The 12,289-nt window shown below is 42.0% G+C and overlaps 1 protein-coding gene across 2 annotated transcripts in view; it reads left to right on the top strand.

Moving 5' to 3' along the window:
* The window catches only part of TMEFF2 (transmembrane protein with EGF like and two follistatin like domains 2), a 132,835-nt gene that overhangs the window by 6,037 nt on the left and 114,509 nt on the right, over positions 1-12,289 (top strand). For both annotated transcript variants that reach the window (XM_052791660.1, XM_052791661.1), the window contains exons 3-4: positions 1,775-1,904; positions 4,672-4,698. In XM_052791660.1, coding sequence (XP_052647620.1) covers positions 1,775-1,904; positions 4,672-4,698 — 157 coding nt within the window. The remainder of the gene's footprint in view (positions 1-1,774; positions 1,905-4,671; positions 4,699-12,289) is intronic.

Below are 12,289 nucleotides of genomic sequence, written 5' to 3'. Positions count from 1 at the left end.
CAGAGCCTGTTGAGATACTTGGGACCAAATTCCGCACAGATTGCTCTGGCAAAAAGTCCCATGGATGACAAGCAGATAGTATGTCTAAAACAAGCATGATTTGATCCTTCATGCTTTAAAAAATTTGCATGATTGTGTTAATTGTCCTGGTTAAGTATTCCAGATCAGCCTCCAGCAATTGCTGTTGAGCTTCTGGATGAAGTTGGCATTTTCTGCTTGAAACGTGGCTCAGATTTGGAACATAGCGGTGAAAATAGCATACGAACACTTTTTCATCAACTGTTTAAAATCTCGGCGTGGAGGAGCCCTTCATTAGGGGCGGAAGGAGAGGATTTCTACTGTTGTGGCTGCTGGTTTTCTTGTTCCAAAGGAAGAGAGCGCTGGGGGTGGGTAGCAGCTTGGGAAGATTTAAGAAAATACAATGCATAAGGAAAATGTCATTTGATTTGGCCCAATCAAAATGTCACTCTGACCAACTATGAATAATTTCTTGGCAGCTGGTCTGTGTGGAGGCCTGCAATTAATGCAATCTATGCAATTGTTTGTGTTAATCACTTCTGTAGTCATTCACTTTGAAGCATATTTGATGTTTATATCCCTGGAATTTCAGGTCTGCATTTTACATTGTGCCTGGTGAACACACCTCGGACACTTTGTGGCATAATACAGCTAAATAGGAAGCATGATTTCTTTTTAATTTTTACTTGGATTTAAGCAGAGGTGAGCATTTGTAAATAATAATTGTGATCATTCCATTTGTTATAATTAAACAATGAGGCATACCAGGAGTACGGTAATCATGAGATAATCATATCCCTCTTATAATTACCATGTACAGGGTACATCCAAGTATTTCTAAGCCTCAGAGTGTGATTATCTTATGATAACTGCACCCGGTAGGTTGCCCAATTTTCAATATAAAATGGAATTATTTTTATTAAAGTGAACAAGAGAGGGCAAAGCTGTATTTCAGGGGTAGAGGGAACAAAGCAGGTAGTTCGCAGAGCTGAGCGGGAGTTTGAGCCGAAGGAGGGGTGCATGGCGTGAGTAACTTCTGCACTCTTCGGCACGCTGGCTGAGCTCGCTGCGGTGCTGCTGCTCCCGCACGCTGGCCGCCGCGGGGAGAGCTTGGACCTTTGTGGAGCATCCCAGCCGCAGCTCGCCAGGAACAGACGTGTCTCTGCAGAAGGAGGGGTGGGTTTTGATCATAGGTCTCAGAAATAATTTCCCTCTGTCCAATCAGTTCTAATTATAGCTAAGTACTTAAATAGAGAGTTATACACACACAGGCGGACACTTCTGTGTATGCAAACAACTGTCTCTGTAACAGCCAGGGTGTGTATGTGCAGGAGGAGGGGAAAAGCGAGCCTGTTCGTTACAATTTGTCTGTAGCCATCCAATGGAAATGCATGAGCTGCTATTGCAGATGCGAGGAGCTGTTTGCCTTGTCCGTATTCCTTCCCTGGGAATGCCCCCACCTTGTTCTTGCAGGGGGAGGCCTCTCTGGGGGCACTTATTGAACACTTTGCCCATTCAGACTACCTTTTCCCTCACCGGTTCAAGTCTGGTTTATGCTCCTCTGCCTTTTGTCTTTTTTTAAAATCCACCCTCCCACTCCCGTGGTAGCTGTAAAGGTGAAGAAAAGGGTGAATGCCTCCCTCTCTGTTGTTTCCCCAGGGTTTTAATACTGGAAGGGGGCAGGGGGCACCCAAATGGATGCCGTGCCACCCTGCTTGTGTGACTAACACTGCTGCTCTCTGTCCGTTCCCATCAGTGTAACAATGACTACGTGCCCGTGTGCGGCTCCAACGGCGACACCTACCAGAACGAATGCTACTTGAAACAGGCTGCCTGCAAGCAGCAGAGTGAAATACTCCTGGTGTCCGAAGGATCGTGTGCGACTGGTACGTATAACGCACTCCAGGCTGCCTGCGGACCTTGCCATGCCCCTGAATAAAATAACCCCTGGATGGCAAAAGCCATTTGAATCCCTGCTTTGAAGTCATTATGGGATAATTCTTTGCAATCTTAGGCATGAGAAATTGCTGCCATCCTTCCCTTTTAAGGAACTAACTTAGTAGAGGCTCACAGTCTATGATACAGTATGCCCTTGACGCTGTTTTGAACAGTACAGCACAGAAGTTGATTTCTTTTTTTAATGGGTATCTTGTGCTCCTGATCATCCTGTGTGCCGTGTACACTTCTGAGCTGTTACGACAAGTAACTGGAAGCAGATTAAACTAGCAGATGTCTGATAAATGGGCATCTGGATTACCGCAAACCTCTCCATAATCTGGAGAGATAGAACTGGAGCATTATTGCCTGCAATCCAGTTTCTTAGGTTTTTCCTTATGCATGTAGGGCCAGATTTCCAGCTGGTATGATTCCACAGACCACTGGTTGTAATGAGCCCTGCCAGCTTATACCAGCTGAAGATTTGGCCCAAAACACGCTCAATGAACAAGTCTGTGCAACAGGGGTTTTTTCTGGACTTCTTGGAAGAATTCATTAAAGAGCATATGTGAAAACTGACTGGCATTTGAGACATCTTTACTTAACTCTGAGCATCGTGAGCTATTTGTATCTCTGCTTTTATGAAACAGCTAGAAAGGTGTATGAGCGAAATCAGTCAGGAAAACTGAGTTGCTTATGTGCAGGAGTTCTTGATGTTTTTCTTTTGTGCTCAGTATCTGTTAGAGGTGGGCAGTGAAGTTAACTTGAAAAGAGCAGGAGGAGTAAGTCTTTGTTCTTGAGAGAGTTCTTTAAACTTAAAGCAGAATTTTCTTCTTGGCTGAGGATGGAGGAGTCAATAAAAAGTGCATTAGACAAACTTTTTGCCGTGCTGTAATTTTGTGTTTTGTACACCTGAGAGAAAATAAACTTCTTTCCCTGGAAACGTTGTTCTTCTCTGAAGCTGTTACCTGACAATTTTCAGGAGGAAAAAAACATATGCTGCAGGTTTTTTGTCTATAAATTGGTATTAAACGGAGCTCAGGCTGACAAAGCCTATTGTGGTGTAGGATTTGTTCAACTTAGTAAATTCTCTCAGCACAGCAACTGGTCTTTTTTGGTTCAAACTTTTTGATTAAAGGGATAATTTTAGTGCATCACTACATCTTTTCTTAAACTTGCTTGCCTACTGGCAATGGCTGTGTTGGAAGCATTTTCTCTGAAGCACATTGTGGAGTTCAGAAAGAGAGAAGGGGGGGAAGAAAAAAAAAAAGTGCTTTCCTGAAGTCTTGATCGTTTGGCCTCTTTTTCCTCCCCCCAGGGAGGAGGCTCAGCGGAGAAGGTAGCAGCCGTGTACCTCAGGTTTTCCCTGTGGGATGGAGCAGAGAGAGGGTGCACAGGACCCCCAGGAGAGACCGGGGCTGTTGAGATGTCTGGCAGCGAGCAGCCCTCCTGGCCATGACTGGCAGGGGTCTGGGCATCAAAGGGTAGGGGCAAGAGGAGGGACACCTGGGGAGACCTGGCACACCTGGAAAAGCAGTGCTTCCCAGAGCCATGAGGGCACTGTAATGAAGACACCATTCTTTCCTCTTTCTTCAGAAGCTCATTTGGGAAAGCATCAGGACAGAAGGTCAGATCAGGAAAATGCAGGACATGGTCACTGGGAAAACACCATCATTTTCTGTTCTCTTTTCCAGCCCCCTTTTGCATCTGTCCTATGCAGTCTTGCTGTGTAAATCTACCTTTTTAAGTCATTCTTGTGACAGGTTTATTTAAATAAAGGTTTTCCTTTTTTTAACTTTGAGCGATGATGGCATGTACAAGCCAGTTCAAATCCACCAGACCTTGCTGTCAGTAAATTAGATCTAACAGTTCACAGGGTAATTGGATCCCAAAGGAGCCTTTCCAAACTCTTTCTATTAATCTTGATGCTGGTAAATGGATAACCCCTCCACTAAGGGGGAGGATGGGATGACAACTTTCCTCCCTTCCCTGCAAAAGAAACTCCTCTTGTGGATTATTTTTGGTAACCCTACACGTGTGTGCATTTCTGTGCTTTGCCTTGCTTAGAAAGTTTTGAAATGAAGCTCCTGGCTTGGCAATTTCGTGATGTTGCACTTTCTAAATTTGTGACTCTTGTCATTCCAGCCAACAAAACATCAAGCAGAGGAGAAACAAAGATAAAGCACTCAATTTTGAAACTCAGCAACAACCTCGAGAAAAATGGCATTTTAATCATTTATCTAAAGACTTGGAATAATAATAATTTCAATGGTTTATTCCAACTAGTTATGATCTGATGAGATGTCACTGTTTTGTAAAGATAATGACGTGAATTTCTAATTGGTCAGGCCTCAAACAAATGGGTTTAAAAAATTGTCTTTGATGATGAGGGTTTAGTAGTGGGCAAATGAAGTAACTTTGCACAACTGTTGGGAACAAATCAGTTTCAGTACAACAAAACGAGGCAGAGGCTTATGAGGACATTACAGCACTCCAGGGCTTATGTTATTTTAGTCTGATATAGAGACTTTAAAGAAAAAGAGTTGAGACATGAGAAAGATGGCTTGAGTGAACTATGTTCAGATTAGATCTCTATAATTTGCACAGGGATGACATCAAATGTAAGGTACACTGTAATACACTTAACAGTCTTGCTTTGCATGTTTACAGGACATACTGTAGCATATGAATACAAATTTCTTTCTGTTCTTTTCTCAGATGCTGGCTCAGGATCTGGGGATGGAGGTAAGAGCCATCTTTTAGTATCTCTGTGCTTATGTGTACACACATTGTCTTTCACAATTTCAGATTGTAAGTGGATATGCTTTGCAGTTTAGTTGTTACACTACATATTGTCTTTCGTTTAGCTTTTTCTCTGGAGAAAGTGACATTTTGCATTTTAGTCAAGCTGGAACCTAATAATGACATGCTGTTTTCTAGTGAAATTCAGAAAGCTGTGTAACTTCTAATAGGACTTGGAATTATTCATAGGTTGTGCTAGGAGCTCTATCTCCATCTACTGTTACAGTTGCACTCATTTGTTTTATGTTTAGAGTAATATTTCTTTTGTTTTTAAAACATGATCTAAACCCTTGGCTCCTCCTCACTGGAGGATTCAAGCCAAATATTCTGTGGTAACAGAGAGCATTCTTTCAAAGATATGAAGAAACGTCACAGGGAAAGAACAATGTGGTTTTTTAAGAACAGCAGCAGCAAAAATGAACGTGGAAATAGTCCAAACCCTTTGCTGCATACAGGGGATACTGTAAAATGTAGGTAAACTTCCATTTAAGTTGGGCGTTGTTTTTTTATTTCTTAGGTGCAGTCATTTATGGACTTGCTTGTTTTAACACTGGTCGTAGGGTTTCTGACCAATCCTTCTTAGTAGTAGAAGTGTTGGGTCTGGGTAGTGCCCTGCCTCGGGGCAGGGAACCTGACTTTTGGGAGTTACTTGCATGGTGGGGCTGGTGGGTCAGGCTTCTCTGGGGGCTGGGAGGGCCAGGGCTAGTTTGGATGGCTGTGCAAGGTTGTCCTTAAGAGTTACCCTCGTTTCTGCCTAAGCCCCCTGAGTAAGCTCTAGGACCCCTGTGGCAGGGGAAGGGCAAGGTCGGCATCAGGCTGGGATGCTGCTGAGGTCCCCCAGCTGGGACAGCCACCAGGAGCTGAGCCAGCTTTCTGCATAAGATGCAGACAGCAGGTCTGGGGTCTTACCCAGTTTTATGGCTGGTCCTGGCTGGATTCAGGTTTTTCAAATACAGTCCTGTTATTTGGCAAGATGTCACCTAGTCCTTGTGTGGTTTTGGTAACCAGTATATTAGAGAGCACAATGTGCAGGTAAAGTATTATTTTTACCTATGAAGTGGTCAACAACATGAGCATGAAGCATTTGCAAGGAACCTAATTTTCCAATATGGGACTCAGGCTGCTTTCTGGAAATCAGGACACTTTGACATGCTTCAAATCTGGCTCCCCAGAAACCGCAACCTAAAATATTGCTATTAATTTTCAAAAGTTTTGTCCAGCTATTCCTATTTTACTCTAATGTCCTTTTAAATTGTCTTTTTAAACTGTTACACGAAAGAAATTCCTAATTCAGTGCTTAACAGAAATCTACAATTTCATTTATATTTATGATAAGGTTTTCATGCATATGGTCAATAAATCAGTTTTCAGGTGAAGTTGCACAAAATTCATCATGTATGTACCAAGGAAAACAGATAAAATTTCCAGTTTGTTTTATAACTGGGGAGGTGGGGAAAAAAACTTGGCTGCTTTCTAAAAGTAATGAATACTCAAAAAGCATAGGAATTTAAAAGCATGATTTCTAAACAGTTTCATTTTAAAAGCTAAGGTTGAGAAAACACAAGCAGAACAGGACCTTGGGGACTGACTGGGCAGATAGAAAGAAAGCAGATTTGTGAAGGAGACAGAACCAAGCTGGTGCATGTGTTTAAAGGTCTACAAAACTGCCTTGTATTATCCAAGATTTAGTAGGCAGCTATGTCTGTTCTTAAAGTAAAAAAGTATATTTATGTGCCCTAAGAAGCTAAATCCAGCCAAGTAAATGTTGTCACTACATCACTCTTTACTAGACGTGGTCTTGTTGTAAAAGCTGTAATAAATTTTGGATGTCATCACAGTAAGTCTTGTAAAATCCACTCCAACAGTCATGAGTGGGATGTTTTCATATGAGAAGCCTGAGGTCTTAGGCAATCTTGTGTGGTTTCTGTTTTTATGAAAGTTTTCCTTTCTTGCGCTTCTTCAGGAAGTCTTGGTTAACAAACTGCTAACCAATGCAGCATCATTTTTTGCAAAGCTACAGCCATAGGGATCCTCGCAGCTGGCCATACCTCTGCCTAAATCAGCAGAATGGGGCTGTGCTGGATGCTGCAGGTGTCAGAGGTGCTGGGTACATCCACAGTGAGGTACCTGAGATATCTCAGATGCTGGGAACCCTTAGGAGCAGCCATTCTCTTGCTGATTTGCCCAGTGTCTTGCTGCTGTCAGAGTGCCGGCAGGACACGGCCTAGCACAACACTTCGGTATTGCTGTTTGCTCTATGTTGCATCTACATTTGTTGTGTTTTTCAGAGCTGGCAGACTTTCCGGCAAGGTTCAGGTTTGTGTGAGTGTTGCGGTCTGTCTTTGGGAGGTTCCTTGCAGCCAGGCAGACTGAGGCTGGGAGCCCTGGGGGATTGCTGTGGGCACGGGCAGGCTGAGCAATGCCTCCTGGGCACAGATTAGGAGGCTCTGGTTAAAAAGACAAAGAGTGGATGGACTTCGACTTGAAGGCACCTGTAAGGGCTGATTCTTCAGTCTGAATTGCTGAGGACCGTCCATAGCAGCAGGAATCTCTGCCTCTGGGCACTTGTAGGCGGAAAAGGATGTTGCTTCTTACCGCAGCCCCTCCATATTATTCTCATGGGTTCACTTAGTGTTTCTGTATATCACTCCGCAAGCTGTGAGACGAGGGAACCAGCTTTTCAACAGAGTTGTATCTTGTGGTTGGATTTCTTTGATCTGATAAGGTACACATCAACTAGGAAATTAACTCAAATTGTGAACTACTAGAGGACACCGTGTTTTTCCAGTTCTTGGAACGTGGCAAGTTTCTTGCTTTGAGGTGGTTTCCCCAAGACCAACACCAGTTCAGCTCTCAGTACTGCTTCTCCCTCAATGGAGCTCTTGTCACATGAAATTATAATTGGTTAAGGGTTCAGAAATTGCTGGGAAGGGGTTGGTGCAATGGACAGACATACACAAACACACCATGTGGTCACACGAGCCTCATTTTCTCAGGAAACTGGACAAAGCAGGAACAAGGAACAATATAACCAGAGGCTGTGTTTTGCCTGCCACGTTTCCCTTCCATGCGTTCCTATCTGGGTTTGCAGAGAGGTCTTCTCACTTCATTATTTAGGAATTGCGGTTTTCTGCTTTCCTGTCAGAGATGCTGGGATCAGAGAGGTCCCAGCTTCTTAGCACATTAATGATCTTGAGGGCTTTCCAGAGGTGATTTAATCCTCCTTCATGCAGCAATAGGCTACCAAAGTCCCCTTATTTGTAAAGTGATGGGGGAATCTTAATCTCATTTGATTACTGAGCCTTCAGCATGCACTTTTGGGGATATCCAGTAAATGGGTAAGAACAGTAGGTGTTCAAGTTTCCTACAGCAGAAGACATTTTTCCCTGTAAATGAAGACTAAAAATGCAGAATCAAGAGCAGTTTCTGTGTTTTGATTGCAGAAGCTGGGAGTATGGTGTGGAATTATTTAAAAACTCGTATCACAGAAAGATGCTAATCAATGGCAGAAAGAATGAATGTGAAAGAGTTTGTACAGAGAGTAATTTAAAGAGATTCCATTCATTTTCATCTATGCTGTTCTCTAGACAACTGGGTTTTTTTAGAACCCAATGATTCATGTTTTGGTCTTGAGCAGCTTTATAATGAATTCTTGCTCGTTTCCTAGCTTCCTTCAAACAGCGACAAACTCAAGATGCAGTATTTCATTATAGCTCTTAATGCGATAAGAACATCTCTCCTTGGTTTCTTTTTTTTCATTGAACACTTCTTTTCCCTCCCTGCATTATCTGTATTCTTAGCTCTGTTGATTGGCTTGCATTCATAGTCCGATGGATTTACTAGGAGTGACTATTGCACTAGGTGTTTCTGTGATCCCCAGCATAGCAGTGCATAAGCACCTATGTTGAATTAGTTTCAGAGCCTCATTCAATTTCCATTCAAGTCCTACTGGCTTCAGTGGGAATTGTATGAGGCCCCCAGGTACACAGATCTTATCCTAGTTTGATTTTTATGTTAATGCTTTATGATCTAGATTAAAGCAGAATGAAAAAAAACAAGTCATAATTCAACAATATCATCGTCACCATTTATTTTACAGTAGCATCTAGAGGCGCTAATTGTAAGATTAGGACTCCAGTGTGGTACACCCTAATACTGTGAGGCACTTCTTCACAGTGAGGGGGAGAATAAAATCTGTGAAGCAGAGTCTGGATATCCAAGTTGGGCAAAGGCTGGAAGTTGCATCATGCTTCAGTGGCTGAATTGGGAATAACATATGCCACTTCAGAGCCAAACCAGTGCTGTGTCTTTTGAACCATGCTGTTTGTCGCAGACCCATATGTAATCCAGAAAGAACTGGAGATTGTTCTTGAAGTTATTCCTAATTTTTTAGACAAACCTGGAAATCAACAACCTTACAAGCCATCTTCTTTTCCCCCCTCTCTCTCTCTCACTTTGTGTGTGTGTTTAAGGATGAGTGGCATTTTTGTTTGTTTGTTCATGCTTTCGATTTATCCCTTTAGTCTTATCCAGAAAAATTAAAGTCCTGCGGCTCTTTGTAGGTGCCAACATGTAGATTTAATGATAGATTTGGAATTCTGGTCTGCCTTTCCTGTTGGCTTAGGGATGTGTGAGTAAACACATACATATTATAAATCTCTGTGGAGCAGCAGTCATCTTGAAACACTAACCCAGAGAAAATAGGGAAGAAAAAATTAAAGCTTGGAAACCTAAATTATTTTTTAAGGCAAACTGTAATGCAGCACGTGTATCTTTTTTTCTTTAATCAAAGACAAATGGCTACTTTGACCCAATTGCATTTATACTTGTTTCCATGCTGGTTTTGTATGACTAACTTGCATTCAGCAGCTCTGCTGCTTTTCCACCTGTTTCCCTTTCTGCTTTATTACAAGGTTGATTGATGGGTAGGACTATGCAGAACACAATGAATATTGCTGAAAACACTGTCCTAGCAATAACACTTAAACCAAAATACACTGTAAAACCTGGAGTGTATATTGGTTTGAATGAAGCAGTATATAAAATGCAATGCTGATAAACACACACATACATGCATGTTCTCAATATATGGGAAAATACTGGGAGTGTTCTAGTTTAACCTCTGAAAGAAAGGAAATTCATATTTTGAACTACAGATCCTGTCCTTTCTTTGCCTGTGTGTAACAAGTGATAAAGGCTTCTCTCATGTGAATTTAGAATATCTGCTGACCCTGTGTGCTATCATCAACTGCAATAAGGCAATAGGAAAGCTTCTTCTACTCTAATTTAATTTGGGAGGTATAATTTAAAGCGGCATCAGAAGGTACAGAATCAACTATAAGCAACGTGCACTGACTGGGTAAATACCTCTGGAGGGAATGTTTAAATCTTAAATGATTGACCTGACTGTGGATGGTCAAATATACGTCTCCTTTGTTAAACAGGTTTTTACCTTGTTAACCTCAGCATGGCACTGAGCCCAAACCAATAAGCTCTTTGAAAGGCTTGGTTTATTAGCTCAGGCTCTTCACTGTCCTAACATGATTACATGACTTCTAGTTCAGGGCTGGTGTGCTTCTGACCTATACAAGAGTTAGGTCAGGAAAAGGCAGTTAATGTCTCTTTGTGGCCTTTAAAAATTAGGAAAGGATGAAGTTCCTATGTTTTTGTTGACTACATGAGAAGCACTTGGGCATTTGCAAGTGCTGAACTTTTAGGACTCTGCAGCGGGCATTTTGTGCTGGGTAGGTTGTGTTAGAGGTTTTGGAAATCCTAGGAAGTTATGGAAATGACAGGAATACCAGCTTTTGGGTTCCTCTCAGGCTCTCATTTGAGCTAAGGACTGAGCTAATTGACTCTGCCTGACTGAGGTGTTCCAGCAAATCCCCACAGCTCCTGTGAACTTGAAGCTCTCCAGGGTTATATATAAAGTACCAGTCTGGGAGATGATGGTTTTGGATTTAGTTGCCTGGGTTCTGCCTATATTTCGCTTGCTGCTTCTGCTGCTTCTGAAGTTAGAATGCAAAAATCCAATGAAAAGCGATGCGTTTTATCCCTGTGCTTGCTTTTGTTATTAATGGGCCAAAGTCCCAGCTGTGTCCTTGGTGTGAATGCACAGGTCCCACCACGAAGACCATCAACGCTGAGAAATACCATGGGAAAGACTTGACCCATAGTGAATGATTTGTGGCCCATTTTCAGCCATTCATGCAAAACCAAAGAAAATGAATAGAAGATGCCATAAAGATCCACAGACTTTTGTAGGCAAGAAGTAGGAATGTTGTCCATTCATAGCTTCTTTCCCAAATTATGCAGTCCTGTATGGTTTTTAGCACTTCTTTTAAGTAGTTCAGAGCTACACAAGAAAATAGTGAATGGAAGATGCTCACCTACAGCAAAAAATACTGAGGATGCTCTGGTTTTGCTTTAAAAGTCAAAATTGCCTGTCCACATCGAAACAGAGCAAAAAAATCCAAAATATGCTGTCTAATCATGTGCCATCTGTAAATCCACAAATAACTAAGTCATCAAACCAGCAAACAAATCCTATGATACTCCAGCAAACAGATTAAAAAGGAGGCATCCAATCACAAATATTCATTTATTGGTCTGTTATTGTAAACACAGCAAGAGAGAGATGTAGTGGACTAGATTTGTCTGCTACATCTCTGTAAACCTGGATTAATTTTCCCTGTGACAACTGTGGAGTCACTGGAGATTAGCTGTGATGACAGTGAGAGGCAAATCTAGCCCACCATTTTGCTCTCCTATGCAGGGAGTTCTTCCACAGGGAAGAAAAATGCTTCTCAAGCTTTCAAATAGCTCTATCATGCTTACTACCAACACCTTACTTCATGGGATAAGAGCATGTGTTCGAGCACATGCTTAATTTTTATCACACGCTTAAGTTCCATTGACTTTAAAGTTTTCTTCTGAATGTGGATGTTTTGCACAAGTGGGGCCTGAGACAGCCTTGGAGTGACCAGAACTACTTCAGATCCTTGTGCATCTCTTGGTTATATATTCTGTGGTTTAGTGATTGAAGGAGCTGTTTTACTATGCACTTGCTTCAAACTGGCTTTGGCCTGACATAGGATTTTCTTAGATGCTCTCATGAGATCTTAAAAAGAACAAATGGGATGAAGACTGCCAAGTCTCTCTCAAGGTTCATGTACTCGCTTTTCTTTAACTCTTACATTTCAGACCCCAGCTGCATTTGCCAAATCAAGATATTTGTTTAAATTCCCTTTTGTTTAAGAGGCTTTCTTTCCTGTCAGAGATTGGGAAATAAAACCAGAAATTTTGCTTGCTGTCTTTGAAGTCAGTGGGAGTTTATCTTCAGGAAGGGCATGACTGTTTCCCGGATACTTAGCAAACTGGAGAGTGCCACCTACTTTATGTAACTGCACATACAGGACAAGCTTAAAGAGTGTGGTGCAAGCCCAAGAATCTGGAACAATTCATAATCCAATCCAGACAAGTTAAAATTTTATGGTACAGCACTACCAGTTCTTAAGATGTTGCAACAAGTCTT

This window comes from Harpia harpyja, chromosome 7 (assembly GCF_026419915.1).
Source record: "Harpia harpyja isolate bHarHar1 chromosome 7, bHarHar1 primary haplotype, whole genome shotgun sequence".
NCBI classification, from domain to species: domain Eukaryota; kingdom Metazoa; phylum Chordata; class Aves; order Accipitriformes; family Accipitridae; genus Harpia; species Harpia harpyja.
This window is presented reverse-complemented; position numbering and strand designations above follow the sequence as displayed.